Genomic DNA, 23,254 nt, shown 5'->3' with positions numbered 1-23,254 from the left:
CCCTCCACGAGGGCATCTGAAAGTTGTCTACATGATGACCTACTATTTTTTGTGTTCCTAAGCATCTGGAACGAGCAGTGAGACCTACCCAAGGGGAATATGCTCTTCTTTCAAAATCACAGTCCTTACCCGGGCGGAGAACTGGCCACTTCTCCCATCCACTTTCCTTCTCTCTCCCCCCGCCCCGCTTCCCCAAGTCCAAACAGTGTTTGCTCCCAAGCTGCAGGGTTTCAATGTGCCGTTCACTTCCCGGCAGTTTCAGTTTCAATCTTTTCTCCCTTGGCTTCTGGCACCATTTCTATTGTTATTAAGTGTTCTCTTCATTTCACTTCCCTGGAACTTCCCACACTCTCTGAGTCTGAAAACTGGCCTTTCCCGAACTCTTTCCGGGGTTTGTTTACGAAAGTCTCTAATTGCCCGTTTATGATAGGGACGAAGCTCCAGGCCTCTCCGTCCCCAACTTTCCCGCTAGGAGAACCTTTCCCCGCTCGCGACTCCTAGACCCCGCCGCGCCTGCAGCTGACGCGTTGGTCAAGAAAGTAGTGTAGGGGCCGGGCCGGGTCCCCACCCCGCCGATCGGCGCCGCCGCGGGTCGCCAGCGGGTCCCGGCAGGTCGCGCGGCGTGGCGCGGAGCTCCCCGCAGGCCTGGCCCGGACGCCAGCTCCCTCCAGGCGCGGCGGCCCGCGGGGGCGGGGACAGGGGCGGGCCCGGCGTCAAGTTTCGCTACGTCACCGGGAAGTCCCCTTCATAGCGGAGCGCGGGCAGCGGCGGGCCCACACCTCAGTGTTTCCTGGAGGCTGACAGGGTGCAGTCTCCAGCTCCGTTACCCCTCTCCCCCCGCGCACAGTCCGAGTCCTGCAGACCCAAGGTGCCAGGGTTGGAGGACTGAGTTCCCGGATTCTGTAGCATAGTTCCTGGCGGCTGCTTACAGAGATGCCTGGAAGGAGGGCTCGTAAGAGCGCTCAGCAGAGCCCGACGCGGGCTCCGGCAGGTAGGGGCATCTGGGGCTCGCGGAGATACTGGCCGAGGCGGGGGCCGGGGTCGAGGTCTTGTTCGGGCCAGGGTCAATCCGTCTGCTCAGGGTCTCAGAGTCGGGCCGGGTCTGCTCCCTTGCACGTGCTTTAGGGACGCCTCCAGAAAGTTCTTCGGGGGTTTAACCCCGGACCGTGGAGAAGGCGGGGGAGGGAGCGGGCTCTGGGATCGGGATGTAGCTGCGTTTGAGCGGATGCCAAAAGCCGCTTCTATTTCGCCTGCCTTCCATCCCCACGTGCCCTGTCCCGGGGCCACGGGGAGAAAAAGTGCAGGTACGGGCTACAAACACGCGGAGAAAGTAATTGTCACGGCAGGTGGGGCCGGGGCCGAGAGAGGCTCCGGGAGCCACGGCCTCCCGGCGCTTCCTGAGACAGGCCCGCTTCCTCCGGAGTCCAGGCTCTGGTGAGTACCCTGCTCTGTGCTCTCTCTGTTTCACCAACAAAAGCGGTAATGACGCTTGGTACTATCACAGCTTTTCCACAAAGGGCTGTTGGAAGGTTACGGAGGCCCCGCAAGGAACACCGAGGTCAGAAGCCTAGACAGTCTTGCTTCTTTGTTAAAAGTATAACATTTTAACAATCCCTAATTAGTTACAGAAATGGGATAGGAGAAGAACAGGAGTTTGTCCGCAATGTTTTTTAATCCATCCCTTCCAGCGCCCTTCCCCGTCACATGTAGCCCCATCGAATAACTTCAGGTCGGTAGCAAAGAAGGCAAGTAAGACTGTGGGCTGGAAATCTGTGTGGTTCATACTGCTGTTACATCAGACGGTATTAGGCCCCTTTTAAACTTAGTGTAATGTTATAGAGCCCATGGGGCGTGCAAAGGAAGTGGCGCATTGCCAATGTGACCACGGCGACATTGGCACCAGGCTGCTCTCTCTAGCTCTTGTTTGGGAGGGAAAAAGCTTTGTCTACCTTTCGTGATGTTCAAGAGTTCTGGCTGTGTTGTGAAAAACCGCATAACCTTCACGATCCAACTTAGTCCCCATTAATAAGCGACAGCAGAAATGTCCCTCTTAAACTTGATTAGATGGTAAGACATGTAAAAAAGTTGAGATATAAGTGACATATAACACTGTATTAGTTTTAGGTGTATGACGTAATGATTTGGTATATGTATACATTGTGACATGATTACCATAATAAGTTAACATCCATCACCACACATGGTTACATTTATAGATGTAACAAAAAGGATTAAGGAAACAACTAGGTGCTATTTTCTGCCTTTTTTTTTTTTGGATGAAAGGTATAATTTTTTCTCTTACAATTCAGGGCTTCTAAAATGGTAGCCTGAATGATAATTGTTTTTTTAGGATTGTATGTTAATATATCCCACTCACTGAAAAGAACTTGTTAGGGATTATGAATTTTTTTTTAGGAATTACAAAAATTTAACCCAGCTCTTGTAAAAAGAGAAATTGGTTAAAATGTAGATTTAAACATCCACTTTAGTATATATTTACAGTTTTCATTTATTTTGAGCCTGAATAGGGTATTTGCAGGGTCTGTTTACAAAATAAGTCAGATTTTAATTTGTAATCATAATGATTTTTAGTGATCATAATCATGATATTGAAGTGTACCAAAAAGAAGCTGAATTGCTCTTTGAAATATACAAGGAAATTGTAATTATGGATCAGTATAGGTTTGGTGTTAACTTCATTTACTTTAAAAGCTTACTTAGAAATTAGATTATAAACATTACTTTTCCCTAATATTCAGTTTATTGCAATACCTTAATCATAAAAAATAGTGAACATGTGAATTAAACGTTAGTTTGTTTCGTGCTTCACTCATTTCCACAGAGGCAACGGATTGGGAAGAATTTGGTTTAGAGTAAGATGTAAATTTTAAGTTATTTTAAAAAATGTGGACTTAATTTTAGAATAAGATTTTATGAGTCTTTCATGAGAAAATTACAGAGTTGTTTAAATGAGGATAAGAATACATTTAGATTTACCTATTATGAGGGCATAATCAGAACTATTGGCCTTTACAAAATAAATTGTACTGGAAAATAACATAAAAGAGTTTAGAATTTGACTTTTATTTCCCTAACCAATCTTACGTGGGAAAGAAAAGGATGACATCACCTGAGGCTGGCAGAGACTCACTTTCTCTTTGTGGTGTATGACATAAATGTCTGTATTTTGAAAGTAAGATAACATTTGCCTCATCCAGGATGCTTAAAAAAAAAAAGATTGCAAAGTAAATGTCTTTATTCTTGCCTTAACTTTTTTTTGTTGTTTAGAGTCACCACATGTTCGTTTACATCGTGCGTGCCTGTGTGTGTGTGTGTGTGTGTGTGTGTGTGTGTAAGTAGCCTTTCTCACATTCAGAAAACAAGTAGACATAAAGTTAAGATAATGCTTCCTGGGATAAATACTCAACTCGTCCCTGGGATGGGCATATTCATTCTTGCTGGTTGCAGTTTGCAGTGTTGTCAGTGCAACTTTGATGTTTCGCTTTCCTCTTCAGATCCTGAGGTTGAGTGTGCCATTCAGTTCAGGAGAATTGGAGACAAACTGAATTTCCGGCAGAAACTTCTGAATTTGATATCCAAACTCTTCCGCTCAGGAACCTGACTTTAGAAGCTTTCGAATGAAGAATGAAGAGACTCCTTTCAAACGGAAGATTCCCCAGTAAGTGCAAACTTCATCAATTAGAGGAGAGACTGCCTTGTAATGGAGACAAACAACGTGAAGGAGCTCTCACTTGCTTTCAGATGCCCTTGGAAACGAAGATGAATACGTCAAAAATGAATTGTTGTTGGAGGTTTTCCAGAAGTCGTTTGGTATGTGAGAACATTAAAAAAACACTGTTTATTTTCAAACAAGAATGGAAGAACTTTGAAAATAGGAAATTAATTATTTATACATTTTGGTTTTGCTTAGAGACTTGTTCTAGTATTTTTGCTAAAGGCTGCTGCCCAGTGTATGAGGAGTTGACAAATGATTAGACTATGGGCAGGGGCCAAGAAACAGAACATGTTCAATGTTTGTTTCTACTTTTGGATGACAACTCCAGAACAATGTATAATCTTTGGTTTATATATATTATCTTGTTAAAAGTAAAATTTTTTTCTGAGAACACTGAATGTCATAGTGAATGTTGATTTCATAGGTCACTACAAAATATAAACTAATTTGATAGTTTCTTTTTACTCAAAATGTATGGTTTCTGTTCAGATGACCTTTTATTAAATGTGTTCCTATGGGCCTTAACTTGGAAATTATATGCTTTGAAAAAATTTGAAGTGTTACTTGGTGCCAGTGGAATTCTTGCAGGTTGAATATTAAAAGATAAAGAAGCATGGGGATTTTTGCATAACCGGGAATAATGAAAAATAAGTGACAGATTTTTTTTTTTACTGCTGTAATTATAACTTAGTAAAACAAATATTCTAACGTAACTGTTGGTAAGAAAATAAATATGTTTCTAAAGAAGTTTCTAAGATCTGTAAAATGTCCCTTCTCATACTGGTCAGTGTGCATTGTATAACAGTGATCTTTTAAGAGAAATTAAGCATGTTTTCATATTTGGGATACATATATATTTTTTAAAGGAACAGATTGCTCATCCAGAATGAAAATCCCATTTATATACATACACATATATTCATCTGAAGATATATATATATATATATATATATATATATATGGCATTAGAGTAATATGTAGTTTTTGAGAAAGGTTTCATGAATTCTATTGTTTTTTTGGCCAGGCTATCAACAAAGTCCCCAGATATATAAAAAAAGAAATAATACTGTCATGATTGATTTTCAGCAAGAATAATCTTATTTATTTTACCTATTTATAATTAAAATATTTTTTGTTTAGTTTGAAACTATATATTAAAGTTGCATTTGGGGGTTTTGTGACAAGGGTTTCATAACTACTTGAACTCTTACAGTAAGAATGTTTTAATATAGGCTGTAGTCACTTTAGATGAAAAATTACCTCAGCATCTGTTTTTCTTCAGTATTACTTAAGCTGTTAGTTTATTTAGTTGCAAAGATTTTTTGGGGGGTGGTCTGCCTAGTGGCAGGTATTTTGCCATGGGGATATTTATGGTCTGTAACTGTATTTATACATATATATATATACATATAAAATTTGATACTGTAAACTATTAAAAATTACCACCATTCTTTTCTGTGTGTTTATTTTTTCATCACGTAAGCTACTGAGTGTTCATTATGAAACCAGAATATTTTAACTGACTTCCATCAGCAGTTACCTTCTGACCAAACCATCTCCTTCGTTCCAGTTGTGTGGTGAGAGTGGGGAATACAGGGCAATTTGACGTGATTTCTGCTGTCAGGGGACTTATACTTTAATTGGGAAAGGAAGTAGTGAAACATAGGAAATTAATGCCAGGCATAGGTCTTGAGAGCGGCTGCATACCTTAGGTTGATGCCCGGAGAGTGATTTATTTAAAGTAGCCTACAGAGAGTCCTGATCTAATTAGCGGTAGGGTGAGCCGCAAGTATTGCTTCTTCTGAAGCTAGTCATGTGCAGAAGTAGGTGTGGTGCAATTGACCTTCCTGTTTGAGAACTCAAAAGATAGCCCAAATTTGTAGCCTTGATCTAAGATCCACATCACCAACCCGCCCCTGCCCTCTGCGTCTGCTGAAGTCCTGGGATGTAAATTGCCTCCCTTAAATGGTGAGAGAGGGGAAGAGGGAGGAAGGTGAATGGGAGATGACAGCTACAGAACTGGAGCAGGAGGGGAGATTGGCTTCATCAAGGGTGGGGTCAATGTGTGATTTGATGTGAGGGTCACTGGCAGAGGAACTTTTGTCCGTGGTCGTGTCCCTAGGCCTCTTTGCATAACCAGAATTGAGCCACTGGTGTTAATTAGTTTTGCTAAAGTACCCTTGATGCTCTTTTATACTGTAGAAGGCATCACACAGGAAGGCTAAGGCACACTTCACAATCTTTAGGTATGAGAATTATTTTCTGAGAACTCTATTTTAATGTCAAAAAATTCGCATGATGTCCACATAATTGTATCTATTGACCGACAAATAGCTACTATGAATTAAAAATACTTTTTGATTTGTACTTATATTTAAAAGAAAATCTCAAAGTCTGTATATTTGAAAAGCATCTATATATCCATCATCTATCATGTATCTATGAATGAAGCAAGTTGTTCTCTAAAGACGCTGGGGCCTGTGATTTGGGGTTTTTAATCCCTTGCAATAACTCTGCCCACACACATACACAACACGGCAGGAACAGCATAAATGGTGACAATCCTGTCAAATGCCTCAAACCTTTGACAGAGAGAAAGATGCCCCAGGAGATAACTGACACCTTGAAAAGAGAATGGTAATGGGAAGTGATGAGATACAAAGGACACCCCACTTGGGAATGCTGGAGCCAGACTCTCAGGGCAAAACCATTACTGAGCTCTGTGACCCTGAGTGAGATAGCCTGTCTAAGCCAGAGTCATTCCTCTGAAATCAAGAGACCCAGATCTGCAGAGTTCCTCGTGGTGTGAAACAGATAATGGGGTGACAAAGGGCTCTGAAGAAGGTCTCCCATCACACTCCTAGCCCTACCCGCCCCCCTCATTTCAGACAGTATTAAGAGAGAACTGAAGGATTTGCTAAAAGAAGTGAAAGAGTGGATGTAAAAAGCCCAAACCCCAGAAAAACAAAAACAAAAAGCCAACTATCATCCAGATTCTTCTCCCCAACATTGATTCTAAGTCTTGCAGGAAGCTGTGCGGGAACTTCTCGGACTTGCATTTTCTGGGAAATGAGAATCCCCCATGCGCTCTGGCTGCCCTGATAGTGGTGTCACTCTGTCAGGGCTGCTTCTTATACGAGGCTGAACATAGTTGGGGGGTCACCTGACAGAACACACCTGGCTGTGTAATCACCTGAGTATTCTTATGTAACAGGTCATGGTTCAAGAGCAAAACCTTTGTCAGTCAAACCAGGCACTAACTGGAGCTTCTCTTTTTAAGGGCTTTCAGAAATTGCTTTAACAAATTCAGAGTCAGATGGTCACACCCACTTACTGTCTTCTTCCAAATTGGCTACTTTTTTTTTTTTTTTTTTTTTGCGGTACGCGGGCCTCTCACTGCTGTGGCCTCTCCCGTTGCGGACGGAGCACAGGCTCCGGACACGCAGGCTCAGCGGCCACGGCTCACGGGCCCAGCCGCTCCGTGGCATGTGGGATCTTCCCGGACCGGGGCACGAACCCGTGTCCCCTGCATCGGCAGGCGGACTCTCAGCCACTGCGCCACCAGGGAAGCCCCAATTGCCTACTTTTTAGAACACCAGAAAAGTCAGAAAGTTGATGAGAGTTATAGGTCGGGATTTGGGGTTCCTTTACTTAGAAGTCCGGGTCCCAGACTGCTTCGTGCAGTCCTCTCTTTGATTACAAACCGCGCAGTGCGTGGAGCCTGGGCTTGGGTTTGGGTTGAAAACAGAATAAACAAAATAACCCCTTGCTATTTCTAGTGTTTTAGAAAAAGTCGTCTCTCCTTTTTGTCATGCTCTCTCACGAACGGTCTCTGACGGAGCTTCTGAGATTTGTTCATTTCCAGCTTCACATCTTCACCCAGCTATTGTCAAAACCACAAAGTTCCTCCGCCCACAATTGTCATTGGCTCCTGACTTTCAAATCCGTCAGTTATTTTACCATTTACTCTTGGGGGAACTCTGGGTAAATTACTTGATTTCTATTTTCTTATAAAATGGTGTAAAATGCACCTATTTCAAACCATCTTGAGAATCAAATGAGGTAAGAAAGTGCCTGACGTCTGGCTCAGTCACGCTCTGTGAATGTCCTTAACTTTAGCTTCAAAACGGAGGGTTAGATATTAGCTTCTTTACCGAGCTATGGAAGATCTTGCCCAATTAAGATTATTAGACTAAAATGAAACCTTTTGTAGGAAGGCGGTAGGGCAGTGCCGGAGCCGGAGAGGAAGTGGCAGCTTTTCCCTTGATGGGACCATCTGCTTTTAATTTGTAACCTCTCAGGGATGGCGGAACATTTATTGTCCCCTCGTACGTATTAGGTTTCATCAATACTATTGAATCTCCCGAAGCCCCTTCACGTATTCATATAAAAATTCCGGTCCTGATTTACACAATTTCACCTCAAGAGTTAGTTTGGACTAGATTTGGATAAGCCTCTTTTCAACTGTGGGGTTCTGAAGTGTGGGCTCTCCTCTAAGATGAAACTGAAAATTTGTTCATTTGGAGGACAGAGGTCAAGTCTGCCTATAGGGAACCTGAGTGGCGTCCACCCGTAGGGTTTCCATAGGGCTACTCTGAGTCTGTCCTTCTGTGAACAAAACTTCCTCAAGATAAATACCATTTACTGATCACCCATGATGGGCCTGACATTTTAGAAACACTAGTCTTATTATTTCAGTTAGTGCTTGCAATCTTTCTATTGGAAAATACGATAATCTTTCCTGTTCTACAGTGAAGGGAACTGCCTCAGCGAATCAGCAATTTCCCCAAAGTTAACTGGCAAATGAGCAGAAGACACAGGATTTGAACTTGTACCTTTCTGACCTCAAAGCTCTCCTCTCTTGCCAGCAGGATGGGTTAGGGGAGGGTCCTCATTCCAGAGCAAAGCTAGTTGTTTTCCAGCCCAGTGCCTGCAGCCAGGGTTTTCTACCCCTGAGTTTTTTGAGGGTTGAAGGTTGATTATTAAACCAGCTGTTAAATGAAAAATACCGATAAGTGCCTCGCCAGTTGGAATGCCTTTAGCTCAGCACTGCTGCCGATTGCTCCCCAACCTCCAGCGATGCATACGCAACCTCAGGAAGCTGGCTCACATTATTCCAAGAAACCTGGGTGAGCCAGCAGGGAAGGTGATGCCGCATTGCATCCCGGGAAGGATTTTGTGTTGGACAAGTGTGGAATGAATTCTGAAAGATAACGCTCCCCACTGGCTCGCATTCTACCAGCTAACGCCCAAACAAGCACCTACTGAGGCAGACCCGCAGGAGCTATTTGTAATGGGAAAGAAAACGATTCAAAGAATCCAGTCAAAACAGCAATTTGTGTGTTTTGTCGGCTGCCTCCAGTATCTGCCCGATTTCAGCAAAGCTAAGCAGTAATGAGGAAGGAAGAAGAAATTGGTGGATTGGTGCCACCATTATTAAAAACGCAAACAATGGAGAACATCGAAATTAACCAGTCTGGGCTCTGCATGATCCGTTCGGACTAGTGGTGGAGAGGCAGGGAGCCATGGGTGGTTGTGTGGATTATGAAATCCTCTGGTTTTATGAAGGTTACGTTTTATTAAGAGATTCCCAGATCCTCTGTCTTCAGGCAGCGTACACATTAATCAGTTCATCCGAGAGAAGAGGAGGAAAAACATCACAACTTGGAAAAAAAGAGACGTGCAACACGATACAGCACCTGTAACTAAAGTGAGAAAAAGTCTCCTTTCCTCCTTTTGAAGTTTTTACTGGTGTCACATCAAAAAGGACAGATTTGTGAGAATTCGCAAATCAAGACTAAAACTTTTATTTAACTTTCAAAATGTGGTTATAGAAGAATATGAGGAAATCAGGCTAATACTTCACAGATGACTCCTTGGGGCCCTGGGAAAGTACCAGCCAGGATGATAAATCTGGGCTTTTCTTCCAGATTTTAATGAACATAAAGGAGGGAAAAGGGTGGTAATAGGCTCTAGGTGTGGCTTACTCGTCAACCGCACTTTTCCAAGAATAAGCTGGTGAAATGAAAAAGTGTATATTTCTACCTGTTTGGAAACATACTCCACTATAATTTTCAACCCCAATCATATTACAGTTACATCGGAATTCTCTTCGTAATAAATATTCCTGAAGGGACACAGCTCCTGGCCCCTTTTATCATTGCAACATTTTATTGTTTCATCCCTGAAAACTATGGAAAGTTCTCTGGTCCTGGTGTGCCTGGTTTTAAAACTGCAAGTCTCATGTCCTGGAAATGGCCTCAGTTCTGGGCGAGCCCAGGACAGTTGGTCACCCTTGTGTGGTTGTAATGTGCTTACAAGTGTATCTTTAGTCGATTTAACTCTGAGGCTCTCCATCTAAGTAATCTATATCCCACTTCTTTTTCCCACTTTTGGCTCATTTGTAAGAAAGTGGTAGTCATAACTCCCAGCCCTGTGGAATCAAAAAGTTCATAAGGGGATTAAAAGACATCCTGAATGCAAAGCTCTCAGCTCAGGGCCTAGCAGTTAGTAAGCTCCCAATAAATGGTTGCTGAAAAAAATACTCCGGGGGATTACAAAGGGTTTACGAAAAGTGAATGTTATCCTGGGTTTACTGGAATTATTAAGTACATACTGAGTGAAGAGATGAAGGAAGCAGCCTCCCTGACTTAGGGACTTTACAGTTTAGCTGAGGACACAGATGAGCAAAACCAGATGAAACATTTACAAATGGTCCAGAATTAACAGTTATAAGCTGTGAAGTTGTTCACTAGAGAAAAGGAAAATGTCGGGTAGGGTCAGTTTTGGTTTTTTTTCAGAGCTTGTATTCAAGGTTCTATTCGAGTTCCAGTCGCTGCAGTAAAATTAGAAAAAATAAAAGAGTTATAAAGGAAGAAAATTGTCATGTATTTGCAGGTAACGTGATTGTCACCATAGAAAATACAAGACAATCTAAATGTAACCTATTAAAATGAACGAGACTAAAGCAGTTGGCTGGATATAGCATTAAAGTGCCTAAGTCTATTTTGTACACCAGAAATATACTTTTAACACAATTAAAAAATAGGGATAATTTATAAGGCAAAAAAAAGAGTAAAGAAAAGAATCCAGAAAGAATGCAAGATTGTGATGGAGTTTAAAAACTTTTGAAAACAGTTCAAGAAAATCTAGTTAAATGATGAATTTAATTTTAATGCTTTTGCAAAGTTTTTATAGATCCACTGCAATTTTAATCATAATGTACATGGAAGAGCAAAGCCCCCAAAGTAGGCAAATTAATATCCCAATGAACTGCTGTTTGGAATAAAAAGTGAGTACTTGAACTACCAAAAAGCAAGACATTATAAATTGATAGTAATTATGTTGGCATATTACTGGTAGAGGTATAGACAAATTGATAGGGTCAGGTATTTTTTATTTCAAATAAAGATGTTGTTTGTTAAATGAGTTTTTTCACTATCAAAATCACCAGAGACTCAAAAATCTTAACAGGAGGTCTACCAAGTTATCACTGGGATGCTTCTCCGAAGGCTACTCTTCCTTGGTTGGTTTCCTCAAGCATACTCTATTTTTATCATTTTGTAATCTGTCTTCCAGCTCCACTTTTTCATAGATACTGTTTTCTTAAAGGTCACTAGCAACCCAGCTGCCACAACCCAAGGCCTCTTATTATGTTGCATCATGTCCAACCTCTGAGCCTCACCTCCTCCTTCAAACTTATGTAAAGTCCTCTGAACTTTTAGCAAGTTCCTCTTTCCTCTTGGTTTTTAAATGTCAGTTTCCCAAGGTTCTGCTTTCAACATGTTCTCTAAGAGTAATGACCTCAAGTGCCCCTTTAAGCTAATTGACTTCCAATTTTCATCTCCATCTGGCTTCTCCCCATGGGCACTAGCCTGACTCTGTCCTCCGGCTAGATTGATTTCTTGAATTTCTAGGATTTGTTTGTAGTTTTCATTAATTTTGGATTCCTTTCCTTCTCATCTTTGCTGCTCAAAGCTCTGTTATCCTTCAAGGCCAATGTCAAAAGTCATTTCCTCAAGAAGTATTTTCAGATTCCCCAATCAGAAAGGACAGCCTATCTTTTATGTTTCCATGGCACATTTTTCTTATCATGACACAACACTGATTTCATTCACATTTATGTTAATTTTATGTCTGCTTCTCCAACTTGATTATAAGCTCCTACAGGTGGAACAGAGATCTAATTTATTTTTCAATCCCCTGCATCACTTAGCAAAATGGCATTCATTCACTCATTCATTCATTCATTCATTTATTCATCCATAAAATAATTTTGATCATATGTGCCAAGAACTACATTTGATACTACAGATATAAAGAACACATGTCTCTCTAGGGGGGAGACCAAGACAAAAACAGAAGATTACAATTAATATTTTAAGTATTGTGCTAAGGGGTGAACACAAAGTGCTGAGGGAGCTCTGAGACTCACAAAGAGTGTGTGTGTGTGAGTGTGTGTGTGTGTGTGTGTGTTTGGCAGGAGGTATTGAAGTCTTCGTGGAAGAGAGGTTGCCTGAGATGAGTGTATAAGTTATATATTTCTCTGTAACAAATTACCCCCAAATTTAGTAGCTTTAAACAATACACATTTATTATCGCAGAGTACCTGTTGTTAGGAGTCTAGGCACAGAGTAGCTGAATCTTCTGGTTCAGGGTCTCTCACAAGGTTTCAGTCAAGGTGTTGACTACAGCCATGGTCTCATCTGAAGGCTCAAGTGGGGAAGGATTTACTTCCAAGCTCTCTCATATGGTTGTTGGGCTGATGACATCACTTTCTAACTGGTGGTTGGCTAGAGGCCACCCTCAATGTCTTGCCACATGAGCCTCTCCAGCTTACTTTATCAAAGCAAGTACTGGAGAAGAATGAGAGAGAGAGAGAGAGAGAGAGAACAAGGTGGAAGTCACAGTCTTTATAACCTAATCATGGAAGAGACATCCCATCACTTTTGCGATATTAGAAACAAGTTCCTAGGTTCAACCCACACGCAAGGGGAAGGGATTACTAGAGCATAAATACCAGGAACTGGGTACTTTTGAGATCCATTTTTAAAGTCTGTCCACCACCACAATGAATCTTAAAGAACGAGAAGTTAACTAGCTTATTTCTCTCAGAGGAAACAACAAGAATAAATGCATGATGAACTAGAGTCTGTTGAGCCCCATGAGTATTATGATTTGAGATTCTTCTGGTGTATATTTCAAGAATTTCCTGTAAGCCTCTGGTGGATTCTGCCACTGCACAGGGTGTGAGGGGAGAGAGGGGGACTGGCTCCTGAGGCTTCTCTCCACCTCTCCCTATACCATTATGCACTCAGGAAGAATGAGCACAAAAGAGGAGGACACTGCATAGCTTCCAAGGGGCTGCAGTGAGAGAGGGGGAGTCCAAGCAACCATCCCCACGACTAGGAAGGTGTTGAGGATGGGGCATCGAACATACACCTGTTCAAAGACCTGTTGATCCTATCCTGAAAACGGGCCACAGTTGTTGGGTGACTCAGCAGGGTAATTACCAGGAAGTGTCTTTTTTATGTTTTTAAAAGAGCTAGTGAAAGGGAACAAACAAACAGGTAAGTTAATAGAATTGAAAAGAATTTCAGCTTCTTATGTCAGATATGGAAATCGCTTTCATTGTTTAATTAGCTACCCACACAATCTAATGAGCGACACTTCTCTGCTCTTCTCTGCAGGCTGGTATTGTAGAAGCCGGGGTTCTCTCTGCCATCGATACATAAATCAAAGCTGGATAGAGGCTCAGATAAGACCCTGTCCCCTAGTTGATTGTCCAGACACCCAGAAACACACACGGTTTTCCCCTTTGTCGTTTATCTCTCCGCAGGCAGGAAAGCTGGGTGTGGGGTGTTGTGGATCTCATCAGGCACAGGGCCCTGTGGGACTTAAAGTTGCCCTGCCGGCAGCTGGGATGACTCAGACCGCGTTCTTCAGTCACACTGCGGGGCCTTCCAGGGTGGGGCTGAGTGTAGCTGAGCACAGAGACCTCCCCGGTTGCTTTATTTTAAGCGACAGCGTCTTACATCAGGTTTGATAGGAACTGTACTGTTGGCCGGGGAACAGGGAGGGATTAAATACTGCCTCTAGGTCCCTGCTTTAATAACAGTTTACCCTTTCCCGTTGCTTGATGGGTGCTAGCTCCCGCATTAAGCACCTTGTAAGTATAATTTCTCTAAAATGGAGATAACGGGGCTGTTGTGAATCTAGACAAGGGAAAGCTGAGGATGGTGTGTTGAAAAGTAACAGGTGCTCAGAAAAGTGCAGCTGCATTCACCTTTCACAAGATACCTGGGTTTCAGCTGGCTAGTTCTGAAGCAAAGTGCACGCAGGCCAAACTCAGGTGTCTTGACGCCGCCAGGGCACCTTCCTGTTCTGTTCCATCTCACGTTATGTCGCTCCATTGGCAATTCTGTCAGCTGTCCCTTCTGAGGATGACCCTTCTCTGTTCTCCTGCAGTCAGGGCCACTGTCATCCCTCATCTGGATCACTTTCAGGGTCCCCTAAATAGTCCCCCGCTTTGTCCCTCGCTTGTCCCTTTAGACCCAGCTTGAATAGCATCTTATCAGAGAAGCCTTCTGTGAGTATCCTTTTAAAACCTGCGCCATCATTTGCCAGCCCCCAGCCCTGCTTTATCCTTCTTCACCACCTGATATAGATTTGTTGATTTTTTTTAACACTCCCATACCCACTCTAGAATGGAGGGCCTCTGAGGGGAGGGGCCTTGGCCCTTCTGTGTCTGCAGTATCACCAGGACCTAGGACCTGACAGGCGACAGCCACTACCATACTTTACCCTTTTCAGTTAATTCTCAACATAGTCTGCTTTTTCCTTTTTTTTTTTTTTTTTTTTTGCGGTACGCGGGCCTCTCACTGTTGTGGCCTCTCCCGTTGCGGAGCACAGGCTCCGGACGCGCAGGCTCAGCGGCCATGGCTCACGGGCCCAGCCGCTCCGCGGCGTGTGGGATCTTCCCGGACCGGGGCACAAACCCGTGTCCCCTGCATCGGCAGGCAGACTCTCAACCACTGCGCCGCCAGGTAAGCCCTGTAGTTTATTTTATACATAGTAGTTTGTACCTCTTAGTCTCTTACCCCTATCTTGCTCCTCCCCCTTCCCCTCCCCCCACTGGTAACCACTAGTTTGTTCTCTGTATCTGTGAGTCTGCTTCTTTCTTGTTATACTCACTAGTTTGTTATACCAGTCTGCTGTTCTTAAATTACATTTTTAATCTTAAAAAATTAAGAATACATACATACACACATTACTATATATAAAATAGATAACTAATAAGGCCCTACTGTATAACATAGGGAACGCTACTCAATACTCTGTAATGGCCTATATGGGAAAAGAATCTATAAAAGAGTGGATACATGTATATGTATAATTGATTCACTTTGCTGCACACCTGAAACTAACACAACATTGTAAATCAACTATACTCCAATAAAAATTTTTTAAAAATTCAGAATATGCAGAAAGGTATAAAAAAGGGGGAGAAATTTACCTATAATGGCAGTTGCAAAAATAAGCACTCAATATGTTGAAAACAATTTTAATTTTTTTTAATTTTAATGTTTTAATATAATTTTGAGTATTTTCATGACAAAATCTTTTCATTACAGCCCTCATTTCATCCCGTATGTTCTGAATCTTGACGCTTTAAAAAAATTGAAGCATAGTTGATTTACAATATTGAATTTTGATGCTTGACTTAAAGTGTTTGAACACAAGAGTGAGCCGGATTTGGGGTCTATGTTTAGCATTCTTAACAAGTTTAGTATTGTCAGCCTAGTATTTGAAGTATATTAGACCTAAGAAATACGTAATACATCAAGGGCTGCTCCTCGTGTGTCTAATGCCCTGGCAACACACCATACCTTGTTCAAGTATTGATTTATTCATTAATAAACTACTTATTCAGCACCCACTACGTGTGGTGCATCCAGCTTCCTGTCTCAGAACTTCGCACGGTTGCGGTATTGTCCTTCACGTGAGTTTGCATTGTGCAGACTATATCGATAGCCGGGCCGTCATGCAGAAGGCAGGCTTGAGGTGAAGGAAGATGTCTTGGCTCATGGCCAGTTGGTGACTTTTATGATAAAGCCCACGACCATCACAGAGGTGATGAGTTTGAAGTGGGGAGAACCTTAGGCTCAGAGATAGGAGAACCAGGTTCTTGTCCAAGTGTTGCAATGAACTTGCTGGGAGAACTTGCAAAGTCACTCATTCTCCAGATGCTAGTTCCCACATGGAGAAAATGTCAGGGTGGAGGGGGAGGGTTGGGGGATGAGTAATTCCTTAACTCCTATCAAAGATTCATGATCTTGGCTAACTGTCCTATGATTTGCCATCTATTCTATGCACTGTATGAAGCAATAAACCAGATCAAATGCCCTCCTACCCAACCAGCCAAACCACCAAAATCCATCTCAGCAACATTTACCATCTCCTGCTCAGATTCCCTGGACTAAGCCCAGTGTCAGAAAACAGCTCTTAGTGCTATTTTGTGTATGTCTACGCTGATCCTTGGCTCTTTCTGAATCTGAGGAAGATCATCTGGTCTTTTTCAGAGCCTTCCATCTTCAAAGAAAGGGTGAAAAAAATTGAGGATTCCACCCACCCTAAATAATACTCTCAGCTGCGGCCAGAATACTGATAGTCACCTGTCACTTCCTGATACTCTCAAATGCAAAATGTCTCACAATGATAAGAGCCTTGTCAAATGTTCTGGTCTTGAGGCCTGACCACTTGTATATCATTTCAACTTTTTAATGCTTTAAGCATTCTATAAGGTTGACATTTATCTTGTTCAACCTGCTGTGAAACAGAAGGGAAAAAGCCATCGCGGACTGGCAAATGTTTAATTCTATGTCAAATGTAGTATTTCTAAACCTTACTAAATATTGCCTTGTCATCTAAACAGGAAGCTTTTTCCACGCTTGTAGCTCAGACTTGAACACCCTAGATGACATGCACCTATGGAATGCCGCCAAACAGGGCTACGCTTCTTTTGCAAGAGGACACCAGTGCCTGGTGACCTGTAAACTTCATGCTGTCTCTGAGGAGTGTTTCATTTTACCTGATGGCAGGCAGTTTTCTCTGTCAAGTCCAGTGTGACCCCATCCTCCTGTAGGATTTCTTGCTGAGAGTTCCCACAGGAGGACAGGTTGTCTTTGCCTGTAAATGTTTCCTTAGATAAGTTGCAGCTTTCTTTCACTGTTTTCTTCCCCAACTGAATAGAAATGAGGGTGACATTTTTCCAGCTCTTTATTTTGATAGCATGGCAGGGAGATGCTGTGATATATTGACTGGGTTTTGCCTGGGGTACTTCATGAGCTTCCTTCTGGTGGGCAGACAGAAACCAAGCTCTGTTGCGTCCAGGCAGAACTGTCTTAACAGAACCAGAGAAACAAGAAAACACTTGTGGTTTTGGTTTCAAAAGCCAACAAGCAGGTGTAAGATAAAAAAGATTTGGAGGAAGAGATGGTTAAGCAGAGCCAGTTCTCCCACCAATGAAGATGAAATAAAGTTCCCCGAGACAGAGAAGACCTGAAGAGGGGAGAGATCAGTGAGGCCGGGTACCAGGGAGCAGATGTGGATAGTAGCAGGGTCAGCTGTAGTCCCACTGTCTGTCTCCAGCACCAGGGAGCTGTGAGGGAGCTTCTGTGGGACCTCCAGACTCCCAGCTTTCTTCATGAGCATCCTTCATCTCCTACATGCCTTAGGTGTCCTTTCATTCAGGGAGACTGTCCATAAGCATCACTTGCCTGTATCCCAAATCAGTGCTCAGGATCTTCTTAGAGCTCACTGTGGGAAATCCTCCTTTCAGCAGCGGAGGACATTTAAGCTGTCAGGGAGGTGCCTTTCTAGTTCCTTTTGTTCTTCTCTTAAAATTCTAATTTACTGCCTCTGAACAGAAGAATATTGGGTGTTGGCAGGCCCTCTGTTTCCAGTTGTCACTTCAACAGACCTAGGAGAGATCCTAAAGCCATCAGAATGTGAGGCTTGATCAATTTCCCAAACACCTGCAGATTAACTAATTCAGAAGTATTAATTCTGTGATGCTTTCAGGCACACATAAAGACCAGAACTATTTGTTGCACTTAAAGAATATTTAGTATGAATTATTCATATGATTTAGCGTTAATTAATGTTTTAATTCATTATAGAACCTAATGTGCATGGTCAATTTCACCAAATCAATTTGGGAGGATACAACTTGAAAATCAGTTCTCTTTGTTTGCACTCTTTTGTCATCACCTGAAGCTAGTATATTAATACCAGATTTCATGAGATAAACTCAGTAGGGGATGGATGAGTTTTCTTTCACTTGAGTATTATTCAGTGTAAGCTCACTGTTATAAACAATCCCGAAGTCTGAGTTAGCAAAATGAAAATTTCATTTGTTGGTCACATAAAGTCTAATGCTGATGTTCCTGGTTGAGAGGTCCTCTAGTCTTCTCTCTTCCAAGGGGTGGTTCAGGGACCCAGGATCCTTCCATCTTGAGGCTCTGCTATCTTTTGGCTTCAAGGTCACTGTTATGAGCTGAATTGTCCCCCCTCCATTCATATGTTGAAACCTTAATCTGTAGTACCTCAAAATGTGACTGTATTGGAGCTAGGACCTTTAAAAAGGTGATTAAGTTGAAAGGAGGCTCTCAGGGTGACTCTTAATCCAATCTGACTGGTGTCCATATAAGGACAGGGAATTTGGACACATAAAGAGACACTAGGGATGCACATGTACAGACGAAAGACCACGAGAGGACACAGCGAAAAGCCACACAAACCAAGGTGAGGGGCCTTGGGAGAAAGCAAACATGCTGACCCCTTGATCTAGGGCTTCTAGTTTCCAGAATTGTGAGAAAAAAAAAAATTCTGCCATCCTGTCTGTGGTATTTGTTAAGCCAGCCTGAGCAAACTAATTCAGTCACTTTATCATATTCCTGAGAACGGATGAGGGGAGAGAGACTGGAGAATCTCCCCTGGGAGCTCTCTGTGGGCAGGTCTGTCTGTGGTGGAAATGACGTGTACCTTTCCAGCTATATTCCCTGGCCCAGAATCTAGTCACGAGTTGTGGTTTCACAAGTGTTCACTTATAATTGTTTTTTAAATTGTTTTAAACACTCTTAGATATATATGGTACATACCACAGTGAAAAAATTGAAAAGAAAAAATCATATTCAAAATTAGTACCTATTTAATAGAAGGTTTAGCTATCTCCTTTTTCCTGGAAGTTAGGGACGCTAGATCAGAGAGTCAGGGAGGGAAAAACAATCTTCCTACCTTTTTTTTAGGTAAATGTCTCATGGTTTGAAATTTGTGTAGTTTTTTTTGGTTGTTGTTCTATGTTTGCATTTATAATTAAACAGAGATTCAGAGAACTGTCTTCATAAAAATAAATAATGCACAAATTATTATTTTCTGTTATGAAGGATATTAGATCTTTTATAGAGGAGACTTAGGTTGTTTTGAGTGTCTATAAACCAGTTCGGAAAACAGTCAACTGCATTTCTTAAACAGAATTCCATTTTTCCCAATAAGTTTTCAAAATCTGTGTGCACACTAATTTCCTCCATTTTTTTTTTCTCACAAATTTACTGCTGTGAAGATGTTCAGAAATGAGTAGTTGACCAAAAGCCTGTCTCACATTTTTTGTGTTTGTATTTGGGACCCGTCACAACCGTCAGAGAATGGGAGGCTCCTGTGGTCTGAATGATGGTTTCGGTTTCCACTGATGTTTGAGACTATTGCTTGTACTTCCACTGATGCCTGAGACTATGTCTGAGTCTACTGCTTCCACTGATGTCTGAGACTATTGAGCTCTGTTCAGAAATAAATCATCTGAGAAGCAGGAATTGTGTGGTAGCAAAGAGTATCAAGTCTGGTTTTGAACCCATCACTCATTAGCTGTGAGACACTGGGCAAGGTACTTAACCTCTCTGTGGTTCAGTTTTCCCATCTGTAAACAGGGGTAATAGCAGGACTGACCTTCTAGGGTTGCTGTGTGGATGAAACGAGTTAATACATGGGAAGAACTTAAAACTGTGTCTGGCATATAGTAGGTATTACATAAGTGTGTGCTATTATTGTTATCCATTCCTAGCAAGATATTATTACTGTCTGTGGACATAAAGCTGCCAGTGTCTTTCTGCACTGGCATCACATTTTTCAGGAAGAGTGGAAACTGTCATTGTGAAGAAAGCTAACATGTTAACTTAAAACATGAGGACAGTTGCACAAGAGGCCGAAACAAGAAAATGAGCGCCAGTCTTGGAGACTCACAAGTCCAGGTACGCTTCCTAACAGGTGCCTCAGAATTCCCCTGCTTTAGGAACGACCCACACTTCAAACCCATTGTCCCAATCACCGCCCTGGATATCTTGCCCAGTTCTCCAGACCTGCCCCACGGGCCACACAAAGCAGCGTGTGGCAATTTTATTCTGAGCTGCAGTGTTGTTGTTTTAACGAGGAAAGAACCGTGTGATTGGTGAGAAAGACCAAGCTTAATCTCCAAGCAGTTAGAGAAGGCCAGAGGTCTGAGCAGGCAGAACATCTAGGCCAGGACTTGCAAAGTATGTGTGGGTGTGTCCGTGACTCAAATTCTGGGGCCGAGTCAGAATAAAACTTATTTCTGGTGGTAGGTGAATAAGATTGGGGGAGGGGAGGACACAGCTGTTTACCATGGGACCTTCTCTTCTTTGACTTTTCACAAAGAGCTCTTGTCGGGTCTGTCAGGACACATCCAGAAGACTAAGCACGCCCTGTCCTTGCCAACCTTCTAGTTCTCCCTTCATGCTAAAGGGAAGGTTCCCTTTCTTCTCCCCTGCTCTAACAGCACTTGAGAACATCAGCCTTCCCAATGAAATTTTGAACCAGAGGAACTTTCCAAATGTGGGTGAATTTAGGGATAGGTAAGTGTGTGTGGAGAATAATTGAAGGCCTTATATGGAGGGGGGGTGATGGAGTAGTGGTCCCTGAAAGCAGAGATCCCTTCTTAAAGCAAACTGTCTTGAATTTAACTGAGCAGAGAGCACAACTTTTAGGCTCTGACACCACATTGCTGTATGAACTTGGGAAAATTAGGTTTAAGTGTCAAAGTCTCAGTACTCTCATTTGAAAAATAGGTGTTGTAAAATTGACTGAATGAGTTGGATTCAAGGCAAAGTTTCTAGTTCCAGAGGTAGAAGAAATTCTTCTTCCAAGTGAGTGGAAGCCAGTTGCCTGGGGTGTGAGGAAAACAAAAACCAAACGCTGCCTCCAGGCTTTCCTAATGGAGTAGGAAGAAAGACAGGGGAGAGGGCGGTTCACTTGCTTTCCCCACTTCAGCTGGTATTGCGTAAGCGCCCTGGGGGGAAGTGGAGGGGGCACTGTCTCCCCAGCTTACTGGCGTCTGAGATAACTGGCTTCTGAACCGCATTAACGCATGACACTTCTGACACCAAGTGTGTGGGCGCTGCTGCCGCCCACCGCCCCCCTGACCTGCCACCGAGCAATTTTCCAGTTCTCTGGATTCAGTTCAATTCTGACACTACCTACCTGGAGTTAGCACAGACCCCCAAGGCTGCCCTTACACCTGTACTGACTGGCTATAAATTGGGGGTTCCCTCAACCCCCTTCTCAGGTTTGATAATTGCTAGAATGGCTCACAGAACTCAGAAGAATACTTTACTTACACTTACCAAAGGATCCAACTCAGGAACAGTCAAATAAACTATTCACAAATCAAATGTAGTATTGTATCAGAGAATAACATACCAAGGTTGAGCAGTCTTATCCTGGAATGCAAGAAGTGTTCAACATTGAAAAAGATCTATAAATAAAAATTCATTACAGTAACAAATGAAAAGAAAACCCCCACATATTAATAGGTATTCAAAAGGCATGAGATAATTCAGTATCCATTAAAAAATAAAAGCTACTTAAGTATGGTTTTACCAAAACACAAAAGCAAACATTATACCAAGAGTTACAGTGCAAAAGAAGTCATTTGAATTAAAATCAGAAATATGACAAGTATACCTACTATGTCAACGTACTTATTACTTCTACATTGCTTTGGAGGGTCTAGCTAATGCCATAAAAGATTAAATAATCTGTATAAATATTGGAAAAGAAAAAAATATTAGAATTAATAACCAAATTCAGTAAGCCATTTGGACTTTTTTGTTGTTTGCCCTTTACCTTTATTTATTTATTGAATAATGTTACAGTTTAATGTAGATATATTTCCTGTTTTTATGTCAACAGATTTAATACTCTTTTCCTTTAAATATGAGAATTTTATAACCCTACTTAGAAATGCTTTCCCCACTCAAGTCTATACAAAATAGTTTTACGCTGGGCTTCCCTGGTGGTACAGTGGTTAAGAATCTGCCTGCCAATGCAGGGGACATGGGTTCGAGCCCTGGTCCAGGAAGATTCCACATGCTGCGGAGCAACTAAGCCCATGCGCCACAACTACTGAAGCCCGCACGCCTAGAGCCCATGCTCTGGAACAAGAGTAGCCACCGCAATGAGGAGCCTGCACACAGTAAGGAAGAGTAGCCCCCTGCTCGCTGCAAGTAGAGAAAGCCTGTGTGGAGCAACGAAGACCCAATGCAGCCAAAAATAAATAAATAAATTTATATTAAAAAAATAGTTTTATGTTTTTTATGTTTAAACTTTTGGTTCATCTGGAATCTCTTTTGGCTTAAGGAGCAGTGTTGGGATCCGGATTTGTTTATCTTCAAAATCGTTGTCCCAACACCATTTATTAAATGATGCTCTTTCCGCCATGGATTTGCAATGCCAACCTGACTATAAAGTACATTGTGGAATGCACTTTGGTCTGTTTCTGGAATCTGTACTACTGTTTATTGCTTTTGCAGTTCCAAGGTATTTTAATCATTGTATCTGCACTTTATGTTTTAATACCTGGAAGAACCAGTTTCTAGAGAGAATATTCAGTATTTTCAAATGGGGAAGGGAAAGTGCGGACAGAGAGGTTACTGATACTACAGGAGAAGGGTGGGATTTAGATGGTGGATCCCTGAAGAGGCAGGGAAATGGTTTCCTGAGCCCGTCTGAGGAGTTAATTTTGACCAGGAGGAAGGACACCCCTGATACTGTGAGGAGATGGAGGATGGACAATCGCAGGCGGCCACGTCTTGTGTTGATCCCAACCATTTCAAACGGAATCAGGAAGACTCCAGCAAGGCGTTATTTCAGAAGTTGACAGTCAGCCTGTGAAATGATGTGATGTGAAGAGCTTTGTTCAACCACAGACCACCTAACCCAGTCAGAATCTCTAGTGTGTGGATTTGCTTAACAGTCACTTTCTAGTTCCCAGTTTCTCTTTACATACAAAACAGTCACAGTATGAATAACAAAGCAAGTTTTAATGCTGCCTCTCTTCCTCCCTAGACCCAGAGGGAGTAAAGGAGAGTAATGTTCCTGTCCAAAAGTGAGTTAAGGATTGGAATTTCTTACCACCATGCTCAGGGACCAGCGGCCACTCATTGCAGA

The 23,254-nt window shown here is 42.4% G+C and overlaps 1 protein-coding gene across 2 annotated transcripts; it reads left to right on the top strand.

The window, feature by feature from the left end:
- Positions 1-764: 764 nt before the first annotated feature.
- PMAIP1 (phorbol-12-myristate-13-acetate-induced protein 1) lies at positions 765-5,186 on the top strand. Of its 2 annotated transcripts, XR_009544369.1 has the most exons (3): positions 765-991; positions 3,516-3,679; positions 3,763-5,186. XR_009544369.1 is itself a non-coding variant. In XM_060170755.1 (2 exons), the coding sequence occupies exons 1-2, from the start codon at positions 934-936 to the stop codon at positions 3,620-3,622; spliced, it is 165 nt and encodes a 54-aa protein (XP_060026738.1). In that variant the 5' UTR covers positions 765-933; the 3' UTR covers positions 3,623-5,186. The 2 variants fall into 2 exon arrangements, 1 of the variants encoding a protein (XP_060026738.1); XM_060170755.1 differs by having other exon boundaries at positions 3,516-5,186.
- Positions 5,187-23,254: the final 18,068 nt, after the last annotated feature.

The sequence above is a fragment of the Lagenorhynchus albirostris genome, chromosome 14 (assembly GCF_949774975.1).
Source record: "Lagenorhynchus albirostris chromosome 14, mLagAlb1.1, whole genome shotgun sequence".
NCBI lineage: Eukaryota > Metazoa > Chordata > Mammalia > Artiodactyla > Delphinidae > Lagenorhynchus > Lagenorhynchus albirostris.
The sequence above is the reverse complement of the archived record's forward strand: the minus strand, read 5'-3'. Positions and strand labels throughout refer to the sequence as shown.

Bases quoted from the DNA above. Each gene is read 5' to 3' on its own strand.
- PMAIP1 (XM_060170755.1), top strand. From the start codon at position 934: ATGCCTGGAAGGAGGGCTCGTAAGAGCGCTCAGCAGAGCCCGACGCGG. The intron at 992-3,515 runs GTAGGGGCATCT...TTTCCTCTTCAG, and splicing joins CCCGACGCGGGCTCCGGCAG to ATCCTGAGGTTGAGTGTGCC.